Source organism: Lasioglossum baleicum, chromosome 16, assembly GCF_051020765.1.
Source record: "Lasioglossum baleicum chromosome 16, iyLasBale1, whole genome shotgun sequence".
Classification (NCBI taxonomy): Eukaryota; Metazoa; Arthropoda; class Insecta; order Hymenoptera; family Halictidae; genus Lasioglossum; species Lasioglossum baleicum.
Genome location: NC_134944.1, coordinates 6,860,772 through 6,876,635, shown reverse-complemented (window position 1 = coordinate 6,876,635; position 15,864 = coordinate 6,860,772). Strand labels below are relative to the sequence as shown.

The 15,864-nt window shown below is 35.2% G+C and overlaps 1 protein-coding gene across 14 annotated transcripts in view; it reads right to left on the bottom strand.

Annotated features, from left to right (window-relative positions):
* Positions 1–2,214: 2,214 nt before the first annotated feature.
* How (protein held out wings) overlaps positions 2,215–15,864 on the bottom strand; it is a 47,988-nt gene continuing 34,338 nt past the window's right edge. For 4 of the 14 annotated variants that reach the window (XM_076440632.1, XM_076440631.1, XM_076440630.1 and 1 more), the window contains exons 6-8: positions 15,364–15,690; positions 8,286–8,417; positions 2,215–3,335 (exon numbers count right to left, since the gene is read on the bottom strand). In XM_076440632.1, the coding sequence (XP_076296747.1) occupies positions 8,332–8,417; positions 15,364–15,690 (413 nt within the window). In that variant the 3' untranslated portion in view covers positions 2,215–3,335; positions 8,286–8,331. Of the gene's footprint in view, positions 3,336–8,285; positions 8,418–8,943; positions 15,691–15,864 lie in introns of those variants that run through there. The other 10 variants (XM_076440637.1, XM_076440636.1, XM_076440633.1 and 7 more) reach the window with 4 other exon arrangements.

Genomic DNA, 15,864 nt, shown 5'->3' with positions numbered 1-15,864 from the left:
TATAGTATATATAATAAGTAATTACAAATAGCTTTTCGATTTTGCAACAAGGGACGTAAAAATAAAACATTTGTGCTAGAGAAATTGTTGCATCTCGTAACAATAGAATTTTCTCAGTTAACAGTTCGTTAAATAAACGTTTGTACCCTATACATGTATATATGCCTTATAAAAAAATATATACTTTTGCAAGAACTCGTTTAAATTATCAAGATCGAAAATAGTCAATGGATGATTTCAATGTTTTTTTTTGTTGTTGATTGCACCATAATATCGTACGACAGGATTTTCAGAATTGTAGAACATTCTCAGATAAATGTTCCCTCGTTTTGCGATTAGAGATTCATTTTAGTTATGTAACAATATGAAATATGTTAAAAAAAAGAGAAGAATAGAATAAATGTATTAGACTTAATTAATAATTCGATGGTTTTTTGATTTTTTTTCCAACGATTGCATGTGCGTCGATTCGTATATATATATATGTGTTTGTAAACTTAATAAAATTATTGCAATATTTCACTACTGATAATCCCATTAAAATTCTACATACTCGATTGGATCCACTCCAATCGTGTAACTTACGATTAAATTTTGCGTCTAACAGTTTCAATATTCATTTTACATATATAAATAATCGATTAATGTATTCAATCACCGATATATAAAACTGTAAATATCGCGCTCTTATGTAACATATTAAAACTGTTGCGAAACAGAAATATCATTTTCGATTATTCGTTCTCCCGTCTCATAAATGGTAGGGCGTAGACTTAACAATTAATTTCACGTTCGCATAAAAAATATCAAAATGAAAACAGATTTTTAAATTTCATATTGCACCTATTACGTTATATGAACATGCTACTACTCGTTTCATTGTACAAAATACATTATATATATACTATTTTTCAATTTCTCGTCTTATTTTCTCTTCATTCTGATGTTTTCTATATCAATATTATATATATGTATATATAAGTACTAAAAAAAAATAATCTGTCCAGACACAGCGAGAGAAAACTCGTTATTATATGTATATATATCTATGTAAAATTTAAACTTATCGCCTGACGTAATCATAAAATCTTGCTCGCTTAGAATACAGAAGGTGTGATACAACAGAAACAAAATTCAATCGAAAAACCAACCCTTTTTTCCACTCTTCTTCAAAAAGAAATCTTTAGCTATGCACACCCTAGTTACACCTGTAATAAAATATAAGTACCTGTCCTGTAATCGACTACCAAACTGCCTCAACATCTACGATATTCAATGGGCGAATCTTTTCAAACTAATCAAAAAATTGTTCAAAGACTACTACAGAATACACAACGCTACGACATGGTTTTTCGCATACTTTATAATACTAAATCGGTCAATGAAGTACTCTGGAGTAAAAAGAAGTGTCCAGCGAACGATAAATGGATTTCATACATTTCATACTTTTGTGTCAGACGAGACGTCGGAGCTCTGACAAGTATAACAAAGCTGTAGCTTCGAATAGACTTAGTCAACGTTGGGTACACCTCGTATCTAAACGAGTAGACCAGGCATGCACAACTCGTAGCTCCAAGAGCGGCTCGTGAGCGGTTCCTGTTGCAGTTCTCCTCACCCTACGTGTGCCAGCCAGCTCGCGACTGGCTCACGAGCCGAGACGAGAGCCCGCGCTCCCAAATCGTCTAGTTGTGCATGCCTGGAGTAGACTGTGGATTTATCTGCAAAACAAAAATCTAACAATAACCTCGAATTCGTCTGTGGTCTTTACAGACTTGTCCTTCGCATGAACGAAAAAAATCCGCAGTCTACAAATGAGTATTGGACGCATAGCAAAAGATACAGAATTGCTGGAGGCGATATTAATTTCACAACGATCGTTACACCTGCGTGACAACGCGTTTTCTGATTATATCACACCTTAGGAGATGTCCTCCTCTCCTCCTTGCAGAGACGCGAAGGGAACTACAAGATTCGTATCTGAACAATAAATAAGTTAACAATCTCTAACGTTAGAACTCGAACCCTTCCTCAGATGCGAAAGATTCTACCCAGATAGCACACGACGTTAAAGACGTCCATTTTACGTCTATTTTAGGTCTGAAAGTCTTACGTCCTAAAAAGACAAGACCATAAACAGTGTGGTTTTTATGTACTCATAATCTACCAGCATTAGCATTGGTATTATTTGTTCGAGTTAGTGTTTTTAAACTTCAATTTCAACTTCAATTTCAATTTCAACTTCAATTTCAACTTCAATTTCAAATCCAACTACAATTTCAACTACAATTTCAACTTCAATTCCACTTTAATTTCAACTTCAATTTCGATTTTTATTGTAATTGTAATTTTTATTATTTTTATTCGTTTTTGAGTTTTGAAAAACTCGTTTTTGTCGAAATCTATTTTTACTATTCCCTTCTTTTATTTTAATTAACAGTTATGCACCTTTAAGACTTCTTAGGGACGTCTTAAAGACCCCCAGAATGTCCTACGAACGTCTCCTGAACGTCTTTTTGTCGTCAAACAGACGTCTTAAAGACGTACCGTTTTCTAACACAAGACGTTCAGAAGACGTTCGTAAGACATTCAGAACATCTTTAACAAGTCTGAATGTCCAACTGCAGACGTCTTAGACATGTCTTAAAGACGTGTTTGTGCTGTCTGGGTATACGAGAAATCAGAAAAACTGTGTTTTTTTAGACGTAAGTAAAACTTGAGTACTTACAGGACCAGCGAAGTGATATCGTTACGCGGAGATGATGATACGAGGGGCGGACACAAAAGAAACTAATAATAATAAATTACGTCGGTAAACTTGTTAATACTATGAAAGATTTTCCATGTTCAAACGAACCACACAATAACACTAGAAAAGAGTAATTTTAACGTAATATAAATCTCTTTTTTAAATACGAGGCTCTCCTCTCTCTCTTGGGAGAGAGAGAGAGAGAGAGGGAGAGATTGTCGCTCGTTCAAATTGACAAAATTCCACGGTTTCTCAATTTGAAAAACTCGTTTCTTTCTTGTTCCGGATATTTCCTGCACTCGAGACTGTACACGCTGTCACATATGTTATTTTCTTTTTGTTGATGGATATATAATCTGTTCTCGCACCGGAACACAGTCGAGAACATCGAGAAGTTACACAATTTTTGGTTTCTCGAATAAAAAAGCACGGAAAGGATACAGGATGGATATAATAACTTGACGAACAGGGCTGGTGATGCGAACGACGAAGGTGGTCATCTTGTTGGTGAATCAATCGAACGCGGATGTTGTTCCAGAGTCCAGGTGTTAGCACTGGGCGAGTGGATTCCATTGTTAGCACTCCAAGCCTATAGGCCATGGGCAACCAATGTTAAAAAGAAAGAAAAGAAAAAAAACAGTTTGTTAGTTGATTTAATTATGACTGATTCATGTTAATATCAAGTCTCTGAATAGTACAATAGTCGAGAGAAACCTAGTTAGTGGGAAGCAATGCTTTAGCTTAGAAATATGCATTGAATTCTATTTTTTTTTATTTGTTTATCTTTTGATCTAGTGATATCTAGTTATGATCTTCAGACATATGCAAATCGAATACCAAACGCGAACACTGAGCAACTGCTTCGCACCCTTGTTTTAATCGATACAGTGTGTCTTCAAAGTTTCGGGCCTCGACTGCTGTCGGTCGTTAGCCATTCTCCGATCATTAACCCTCTAATTATGAATTTTTTTTAATCGAATCGGTTTCACTCGGAGAAAGAGAGATTTTTTCACCGTGCAAATCTCTGTGGGAAAATTGAATGATCGCGCGCGGACAAGAGAATTTTCTATTGCTGTGAATATATAATTAATTAAGTTAATCGATGAAGTCGATCAGAGATTGAATTTGATTAGAGGGTTAAGCAATTACGATTTAAAGTTTCATGAGATCATGTATCCTCCCCGCATGTAGGATACCCACGAGAATAGATGGAATTCTAGAGCATTATACACGTACATAGTTATCGAAAGACACGAATGAGTACAAACAAGCAGATTTCGAATAGTGATCGTAACAAAGTTAAGTACATTCTCGTATTGACTTTCTTTTGGTTGTTGTTTAGATATAGCTTGGGTGTGCACCTGCCACCATGTATAGCAGAGTTAAAATATAAAGTGATATATTATACATACGTTTGACTTAACAAATTAAATGCGTAAACTGAACATACGGCTATATTACTGGAAATCAGTTTAGCTTTTGATTATATATATTAATTAATCATCCTGATGATGCAACAGAAGCGAAATGAACATATATCTCTGTGGATGTTATATACATATTGTATCGTGTTTGTCAGGCATTTAACTTAAAGTCACCCTTATGCATACATATTATTATTATTGTATTATTATTTCTCTTATTATTCCTCGACGAGACATCAAAATAAATAGTGTACAATATTTATATACATATACAGGGTGAACGTTATAAAACGTTACAGACGAATATCTCCAAAAATATTGATTGTACGCAAAAATGTTTCAGATGAAAGTTGTTCAGTACCAAGGGGGACATCATGTGGTGGGATTTTTATTTTTTCCGATGGACACTCCAAGGTGAGGTGAAGGTCACCTTGATTTTTTTAAATGGAAACTCCTACTTTCTGTATCACGAATCGATTAACTATCGAATTCTGAGTAAAAATGTATTGACCACCATATGTCCTAAATCTAATAGTTTACGAGTTATTATCGAAACAATTTTCTTTCTTCTTTGGATAATATCTCGTTGACTATTAGGTTTAGGACATATGAAGGTCAACACTTTTATACTCAGAATTCGATAGTCTATCGATCTATGGTATAAAAAATAGGACATTCCATTTAAAAAAAGAAGATTGACCTTCACCTCACCTTGGAGTGTCCACCGGTAAAAATAAAAGCCCCACCGCATGATGTCCCCCTCAGTACTGAACAACTTTCATCTGAAACATTTTTGCGTATATTCAATATTTTTGGAGATATTCGTCTGTGACGCTTCATAATGTTCACCCTGCATATGTGTGAATATATAAATATAGAAACGTTAAGTTAGTGTCAACTTGGCCATGTGGAGCATTTTGGTTAGTTTCGTAAAGACAATGCATAGTTATTATAAATAAAATACAATAGGTACGTAAGTTATACGATAAGTAAAATAAAAAAAAATAAAATGCGTGTTTAACAAAGGCGTCAATTATCAATTATATATGTTTGTGTGTGTCTGTGGTAATTGTTAGTGGTGATACATAAAGAAGGACAGGATGAAACTTCAGGAACGATTTTGTATAAATATATAAACTATTCTTTTCTTTTTGTAACTCGAAAGATTCAACGAAAGCCAGAAGAATACAAAAAAAAAACAGAGAAAAAATTCCTGAAAAATCATTCGGAACGGTCAGAGAAATATGTTTGCAAATTACGATTAAAATTAGTTGATTAATTTCTCCTTGGATACTGAAGAAAAAAGCCACAACTGAATATGCATGTGAATTTCTGGGGTATAGTTGTTTCTATCTGATTTCTTTTTGTTTTTTTTTGTTGTTGTTTAATTAATTAATTAATACTGTATTTTCGAGTTATGATATCCTGGATACACATGGAATAGAGACATCCGAAGTTTGGAAATTATTCTAATCGAATATTATAATATCGTGTGTATATACATATGGAATATTTAAAAAAATAATAAATACATGTATGTATATACATATACACACTATGTTTCGAACCTTCGCATCGTATTACTGTACCACCCCTGTTTACCTTCATTTGAAATAAAAAAAAACACTGTTTTCAATGCTTCAATATGTGCATTTATTTAAAAGAGATATATATATATATTTTTCTATATATATGTTTGTATATATACATCACGCACGCGCGCGCATACAATACACGCAATAAAAAAGGCAAATTAATACGTGTTCCACAGGCACAAGTTGCTAAATAGAAATCTCCGCGAATGCAATTCCCTGGAGAGAGAACGTTATTGCAACAGGACGACACGGTGTGTGTGCGAATTTCGTCTGAGAGTTCGTATTCCTTTGTTATAGATGCTCGAAATATTTACTGTGTTCTCTGTGCTCGAGCACACGTTTCATGTATGTTTTTTTATTTGTACACGTTCCATACAAATTTTTGACTTTTCCCATTGTCAACGGAAATCGCCGACCGAGGAAATGATTGAAGTAACTCGGGTATAGTTGTGTCGAAAATAGGTAGGTGCGCACCCGTACCTTTTGTTCTTGCTGCAAAAAGCTCGTCACGTTTTCGGGCTAGATCGTTTCGAAAAAATCAGTGACCGACTACCGACGGACAAAAACGTGACTGCAAAGAACTGCGTGTATGCATTCGATGCACCTAATTGCGGGGAGTTAACACAATACTGAAATTTTAAACTTCTGTTACATTTAAATACACATAGATTCTTCGTGCGACTCTGTGTCTGAGAGAAAGCAATGTATGTGTATTCATCTGTGAAAAGAAAGTATTATGGTGGTTTCTCGTTTCGTTCTTTTTTTTTTTGTGAAACATCGATCCATCGGGTTGCTCGTTCTCGAAGCGCGAATTTTTCGGAAACACGGTTTTTCACTCCGTGAAATTTCCCCGTGGGAACCAGACAGGGGTTGAAACGGTTCCGAGGATAATAAACAATTTAATGCTGTATTTACCAGATATCTAATCATTTTTCTTGTGGCAATAGTTTGTTGAGTATTAAATTATTTGTATAAAATATTCGGAATGTGAACATTGTAGAAAGAATGTTGAAAACTGTTCGATATTCTTTCCAACGCGTACAGTCTTTTTGTATGTTGATCTCTTGTTTGGTAAAGGAACTGGCAGGACAATGATTTAACAATATACAGCGAGTTTAAAAAGTATTAGTACGGCCTTCAAAAAAAGAATAACTTTTGTAATTGTACCAAACTACATGATTTTTTATAATCAATTAGAAGCATTGGTTTGCAAAGAAGATTTTCCAAAAATTATAATTTACAAGATCACATGAAGGAATAAAAAAAAGCATTTTTTAAAACTTTTTTGTTTGGGTGCTTAAAGAAAAGTAAAAACATATGTTTCGTAGATCTATGTTAGTTATACACGTGCTGAAAATTTCATCGAAATCGATTGATATACAAGCGAGATACAATTGGTTAAATATGGTGAAAATCGTAGTTCTCATCAGGGGCCAAAAATAACAGTTATTCTAAAATTTTCTACGATAATTTTTTAAAGGACGTACGAATACTTTTCAAGGCTCACTGTAAATCGTTTTCGCGGAAGAGAAAAATGAACGTCGATTTTGCGGAATGCACAAAGCGTCCCCCAAGTCTAATTATAAACGCCGTTTCAGTTCTTGTAACTAGACTACGTATGTTTACGCAAATGTCTAATTTTAGACGGGCAATTTGCGAACAAGAAACTCCGCCATGAAATTGCAATAACAATTATATACGAAAGTATTCGACTAGCACTCGAATTGTTAGCTCGCCGCGTTTATTAAGATTGAGAGATTAAGAGCTGCCAGAAATGCATAAACATCCGCCATCCATTTGGAAGAACCGACATGGCCGGGCGTTATAATTAGAACTTTGACGCAGACTTTGTGCATTTATAGCGTTGGAAAAAAAATCGGAGAATTATCAGAAACGCAAGCTCCGAGAGTAAACGTTCCTTGAAATCGGTGTCCATTACTCGGCATTTTGTGGGACGCGAAAATAAAGCAGAGATAACAAGCGTAACTGTTCCATTTTCTAGAGCGTTTACGATAACTTTGATCTCCAAGAAAGTGTAATAAAATATTGAAATGTGGACTATACTCTGAAATCTGGCGTGAGAAAATATTTAAAAAATCCCCTGAGAACTCTCTTAAAAATACGGAATTTGCTTCTTTTACAAATTAGCTGATAAAAATCATTTTCTAGAGCGTTTACAATAATTTTGATCTCCAAGAAAATGTAATAAAATATTGAAATGTGGACTATACTCTGAAATCTGACGTGAAAAAATATTTAAAAAATCCCCTGAGAACTCTCTTAAAAATACGGAATTTGCTTTTTTTACAAATTAGCTGATCAAAATCATCAATCTACTTGCGTTTATAGTACAGTGAGAACTGTACAGAGATTTCTGTCTTGTTCAAGACGTGGTAGGGAATATTTGAGGGTGGCGGAACCGATTCGAAACCGTTTGCAACCCCTGGTAGGGACGCGCGTGCGAGCCGATCGAGAATGATGTCTGTAAAGTGAAAAATTGAATGTTTATAGAGAACTAACCTCTGTGCGGAGGCGCGTACAGTTATAGTGATTGCGCTCTCCGTATTCACGACAAAGCACCAGCCCTTTGATAAGGGTGCTCGCGAATCTGACCCAGGTGCCTACGCTGTTTCGCAGCTGCCGCTGCCGCACCTGTCCCCAACATACAAACGTCAATAACTCATCTGCACGTGGCCACATGTATCATTTAATTTTTCCACTCCTTGGAAAGTCTCACTTAACTATTCGCTATAAACAACAATAGAACCGATTAATACATGTCCAGACACAGGCAACCCCCGCGTAACCACAAGGATACGTTCGCCATCTTTTAAACTCTTTTAATTTTCCAACCTAACCACTTTATTAGATTCTCTTAATATCCAATATTTTTTTAAAATATCAAAACGCTAGTTTTGTCGAACAATTTGTTGAAATGCATTCTGCACAGTTTACGAGGGAGTTGCCTGCACAATATGTACGAGAGACCATGATCGAAGAGTCAGCACTCCGCAGAGAGCAGATCTGACATTTCTCCAGCGACAGAAACACAGACTCCCATGCGGTCTTTCTACGATCGTACGCATGCAAACTATAATCCGATTTACTGAAAAAACAATAAAACATTGGTTAAACTCGTGTCGTCGAATTGTTCGAATGAGAGTGGAGAGAGTCACTGTTGGTAGAATAACAACATTTTATTATTCCGATTTCTATCAGTTCGCATTTCGATCCAGCCCCCCTTCAGGCTTGGAATAATATCGAATATTTTGAAACATAGTCTATTTTCTAATCGTATAGAAATTGGTAATACAGTAAAGCCTTGAGCGAAGAAAATGGGAACTGTACGATCTATGAAAAACGTATGTCCCCTCCACTGGGCCAAGCACCACTACTATAATCCAATTGCAAAACTTTGTTATTTTTCATTATTTTTTTATAGAACTTCCACCAACTTATCTGTGACTTTGTGTTTCTGACATTTGTAACTTTATTTTCTTAAACACGACATAATTCGAACTGTATTTAGCGGTTTAAGAAATGGTAGTTTAATAGTTTTTCTTAGATCAAGGCTTCACTGTATATTAATTCTAAACGTCGTACAAAGTAACGAATAATGAGAGAAGGATGCAATAAATGGTGAATACCTTGCACATATATAATACTATTTTAAATACACGGTACGCATCCATCGTATAGATCGGAGCAAAGATTTAGCCATCCCGATTTTCGCTAAGAACGAATCGTCCGCACTCGTCGTTCCCGTAAAATATGAATAAATTAAATAAAAGACTCGGCCGCGCGTGTGTGTGTAAAATCACGACCGAAAAAGTCAAATAATAATACTCGAAGACGCACAAATCTTCGTTCCGAACTAAATTTATAAATTAAAATTCTATTCGTAGAGTCTACCGTATAAGCCATTATTTACAATTCAATTTGTTCACTGGCGTGTACTTTGCTTAAATTACTATTCGAATATCGTTCGTAATATCTTTCTCGATTTATAATTAATAATATTCTCGAACTCGTTTAAGCACGTTCTATGCGTCTCCAGCAAAATCGTGGGGGGGGGGGGGGATTATGTTTCTTTGTACATTGTATTCCCATCTTCGATTACGCTATCGGTAACAATTAAATAATCTATGTGTATATTATTGCTATTTTAGAACGCAGCTACCCCGACGAAAAAAAATCTCTATCAACGTTATATCTTTCCTGTTATGCTGGTTCGAATGCGATATGCCAACTTTGCCTGTGTGTGTGAGACTGAACATTAGAATCGTAACACGTCTGCTAATACTTAAACAAGAGAGAACGAAAAATTAATGACAGAATCTCGCATTCTGCCCGTTTCCACAGACTTATTTTATACTCGATACGAGGTAAAATGCTTAGCGCTGGTATTTCGTTCGCGTTTCGAATGCTCACAGATTATGCGATCGCATGGTGGCCCGCAATAGTGATCCCACACACAACGATCAAAATCGACAGACACCAATTGTTTCTCTGATCCTAATCAATTAATCAATAAATTTTTCACTACATTCCGAAGTCTACTATTTTCTGCATTTTATTAAAAAAATTATTGAAATTTTTTACTGCACAGAAAAACAAACTCTATTTAGGGTATAATTAATTCTATTGAATTCTCGAATGTGATAATTAAGCAACGTGTAATCGTCCAATGGATGCAATGAAATGCATTATGTGCACAAACACTTTTGTGAGCCACCGTTGGTCTCTAAGAAAATGATCCACTTGGTCCCTAAAGATTTTCCTATCTGTACAACTCGAACGAGCTCGTTAGTTGGACTTATCTTCGCCAAGCTAATCGTGAAACCCTTCGCGACACTATTTTTAATCGATTAACCCTAAATATAAAATCGTTTAACCCCTGAAGAGTCCTCCGCGTGTCAGCTAAATTAATGAGTTTCGAGAAAAACGAGTCGAAAGAAATGAAGTATGCTTCTTTTCTCTGTGTGTTTCCGGTTGCTATGCTAAGTAAGAAAGATAGAGAAAGAAAAGAGAGAGAGAGAGAGAGAGAGAGAGAGAGCACCGAGAGCAATTTTTGTTCAATAATGTGCGATACACCCTTGTGAAAAAGCACCACCATCATTTTAATAATTGTAGATCAAATGTTTTATAATAAGCCTGACTATATTTAGTAGGCTGTATTTTTCGTTTTACTTTCGGGATATTTTTCTTTTGTTCGTGTAGCTACTTATTAATTAGGGAACACTTCGTGTGACGAAACTACATATCTTAATGCGAATCAATGAATTAATCCTCACGCATTCGGTGATACTGTTTCTGGCAAAAATTTCATATGCTATTATTTTTCTTATATTTATATATATCGCACCCCCGCGAGAAAAGTGACGCGAGTCAAAAAGTGGCAATTTTGAGGTTATGTCATTGAAAAGTGCCCAAACATGCACGAAAAGCGTCACATCTCTATCTCGCAATTTATCCACCTGCGGGGGAATATTTCAATAGTTGATTTTTCTCAAATGCTGCATTTTTGAATTGTGTCGCTTTTCTTGCGGAGGTGCGATATATCGAATCCGACAATGGCACGGTGAGTTTATCAACTTCGTGTGGAAACTAAAGGTTTCTTTTTCCGCACGCGGTAACGTGATTATTTAGTTGAATTAATCATTGCATAATAATGACGGGATCTTTTTGCCAGGAACAGCAACTCCTTTTTCCACGCTTTCTCGAGACTGTCTCAACTGATCGTTTATCTGAACTAGATTCCTACTACTTTTCACTGAACTAAGAAGATAAAAGCATATAAAAATATGTATCTTTAACTTACAAAATCATTCGTGTGTTGTAAAAAAAAAGAAGAGAAAAACAAACGAAACGATTGCTACGTTTAAATATATAAATAATATTTTTGTACAGTTTTACAGAATCTCTTGCCCGACGCAAGATATAATATTCTTCCCCGATTTTACTACTTCATTGCTTTCTCATATTCCCTGATAAATATTCCATTAAAAAACTTAATTTGTATACTCCCGAATCTGCGTATTTAAAAAAAAAACATCTATTGCTATAAATATGAGTATTTATACGAAGAGTAATTTTAAAAGTATCGTAAAATATATAAAAATATCAGAAACACTAAAACAATTCCCTTTCTTATAACAGGAAATTACACTCTACATTAAAGATTTACAATATGCGTGCGTAGAGTGACGGGAGAGCTTCGATAGTGCGAAATTCATTAAAGAATTAAAAAAAAAACAGTTTACAAATTGTCCTAAAAAGAATTCAAACCTGAAAAGCTGCCTGCTAGAAATCTTTTAGTCGCGAACGAATTATTTTGTAATTTTCTGAACATTGTGAGAGAAAGTTCAATCAGTGGCCAAAAAATCGAAGACAATTTTTCAAACAATTTTTAAGATGGTCACACAACGAAGCTTTTCCAACACGTTACTTCTATGACGATCTATTTTGAAATCTAATCGTACACACACACACACACACACATTGATGTGTACTATAATATAAATCATACTAAACTTCCGTACAGTAAGTCTTTGTATAAATATATTACGCGTTCGCTTAACGTTACTTAATTTGCTATCGATAATAGAAAAATTTAATAAATAAATATGACACCAACTGCAAATATGACGCGTGAGTTTACTTATGGCATAAAAATCGTTCGTTTCCCAAACGTGAACGTCGTCTCAACTACATTCTGCTACGAGATTTGCTACTTTTCCGCGATTCGAAATAAGCGAATTTCTCATCGTTTTCAAACATGCAACGCGCACGGTACAACACTATAATTTGTATCGATACTCAGAAAAGAGAATGAGTAATAAAAAAATATATACTTTATTTTATTCTTGCTAAGAAAAATGAGAATAAAATACTCATTCGAATGCAGCGATGTACCATGCGAACAATTTTGCATTCTAATAATTCTGACTCCCGGGATAATTATTGTAAATACTTTGTTAACAATTCTTGCAATTATCTATAATTTCGACTCATTTTTCTCCGACGATAATAACACTGTACTCAAGATTTCACTGATAATTCCAAATATTTAGTTGTACATTAGAATTCAGAAAATACTGAGTGGATAATTGAACTCTATGGAGACAGTAATTAATTTGCTTAAAATGTTTTCATGAGAAATCGACTTATTTCACTCCTTATCTCTTACCCTGCGAATATAATCGCTAAAACTAATGAGTACGTATAATGTTTATGCCACTAAATGTACTAACATGTGAATGCACCAAAGAAAATGCAATAAGCGATGGTACGTTCGAAAAAAGATACCTATCACCAATTAAAAATAATCGACCACGTTTCTTTCGAACATGATATTCGAGAAAACTCGTTTATACAATTACGTGATTCCGTCACGTAAATAAATTATTGCGATTATACAGATTAACATCCAAGAAAAAAAATTGCCATTGCATATTTATATAACTTTTATATACAAGCATTTCGCTGTTTTTCAAACATACCATACTTATTTAATCGACACAGATAAATGTATACTTTCTGAGTAATGGTAACAAATGTATGGAGAAGATTTACCACAATCGAAAGACTATGCTTTGCAAGAGGCAAAGAAAATTCATCTTGTATATACTTCTATAGAATATATGTGTATACCATACTAATATGCTTGTACGTACATATTTCCGTATGTACTCTCTAACGGGCAGATAATTTCTATTTACCAGAGCTAGTTGCACGAATGCAAACCGGTGAAAGTAAAATCTAATACTTCTGTACGAATACCATTTCGAGCTACTGTAAATATATCGACACGTGATTCGATATGTTTGGCATTTCCTTCTTTTTTTTTTTGTTATTTAACAAGAAATAATTCTTCCTTTCAAATTAGAAGTTTTTCCCCATTTACATATCATCGTTTTCTTTCTTTACTTCTTTTTTTTTATATTATACAACTTCTATTTCTTAATATGAACTTGTCGTTTCATAAATACGTATTTATATTAATATCGATTACAATTACCATTAAATAATTATCAGCACTGACACGACTAGTAAATGACTGATCTGACTCTCTTAATATGGGCACTAGATATCGTACTAACAGTGATACTAATATTGCTGCTTTAATCAATTTAACGAGTCACTTGAATTTGTTCGTAAGCATCGAATGTCAAGAATTATCATTAAGTTCTTCACGTTAAGTGGTATTCTGCCTTTATACTCTCTAATAAAGAATTTCGAGTAATGACACGATGGTGATCGATGATAATGATCATGGAAGATGAACGACGACGACGACGACGACGACAATGACGATGACGATGATACTCAATGATAGTCTCGATAGAAAACAATAGCGAAAGAAGTAACGATTCTAATAATCTTGATAGATGATAACGAAAACAGTAATAATAACGGTAGTATATAATTAATACCTTATTATAATAAAAATAATGATAATCATATTAATAATAACAGTAACAACAACCAGTCACACATGCGACCAGACCACTGGGACTATCATTTAAATCGATACTGTTTGACTGTGGAGAACATTCGGTTTACGTTAACGCTAGCACAGGCTTGGGCACATTTTTTTCCGAGCTAAACGAAACATTAACAAACATTAACTAATTTATTATTTTTATTTTAGGAACAACGTAGCAAACCTTGGCCTTCCTTTGCACGAATGTATTATTATAATCTTTATTGCAGTGTTGCGGTCATGAAATTTGAACTTGGCTAACAATGCCACTATCTTGCACATTATTTCATACATTAATATTAATATATTGCTGCAATTATTTCTCAAAAATACTATACACGACCAATGCCCAAGTCTGCTCTAACATCTAGAACTCCTATGTGAAAAAACAACAGAGCATTCCACATACTTCTGGATCGTACTAATCTCTGCGGACGTTCTTTCTCTTTCTTATCACATACTGATAAATAAATTTCTGCTTATCAACAATCCGTTAATAAATAAATTTCTTCTCTCTGTAGAAAAAATACTTCTCTCAGAAGAGAAAAAAAACCACAATCATCTTCCTCGTCATACAAAAAAATTCAGTGGTGCATCCTGCATGCAGAATTGCACAATTTCTTCTGTCCCTGACCCTACACAGTATATCATAATAATTAACCGTATACCAAACGTGTAAAAAAAAAGAAAAGAGAAGAGATTCTCCACAAAAAAACATTCAATAGAAAAAAAAAGAGAAGAAGAATCGTGAACAGAAAAGTGTTTGCTTCATTTGTCTCTCTGTCTCGCACACATATTCTGACTTTCTGTTTCTCTAGTGCTGAAAGAACACACAACGAGGCCTAGTGAAGTGCTTTTGTCTCTCTCGCAGACACATACTGATTTTCTCTAGTGCTGAAAGAACAAGGGGAGATCAAAAAGCAGTAAAACTGTTGTTGTCGTTGTCGTTGGTCGGGGGGGTGTGTTCTGTATCATTGGTTAAAGGACAGAGAGAGAGAGAGAGAGAGAAAAAGAGATTGAGAGAGAGATTGAGAGAGAGAGAGAGAGAGAGAGAGAGAAAGAATACTCGTGGAGAACGATCTTGCAACTAAGATCAGCGAGCAAACAACCCACCAGAATGATCAGCAGTCGTGTACTCCGTGAGCAGAGGTGATCCTGCCAGGGCTGCGTAGTTCGCGTAGTCAGCGTACGGTGTGTAGATCAATCCATGGGGGTCCCCAGCTGACAAAAGAGAACCTGGTGGGCCCGAGCCGTTCAGAAGAGAGGCAGCAGTCGTTGGCACAGATATCCGTGGCGAGAGGATCAACGGTGCACCCAGTGGAGCACTAGGTGTCCTCATCGGCGTGGCCAGGCCTGGCAGAAGCCGTTGCGTTTCTGCTGCAGCCGCTGCAACGCGTCTCCACTCCTCGTCGCAGGCTGAAACGTTCAGTAGATCTATCCCTAAATTATACTATTGTTGAGACTCACTGTCCTAACCACTACGCTACTACATTACTATTAGAACATAAACTATACAGCCATTCTCTTTGAAACCTTTAGCATAATTTGTGGCATGCTTAAAGAATATGCACGAATTGTTTTGTTGAAAAATATACAGCGTAACTGGATTTCTTA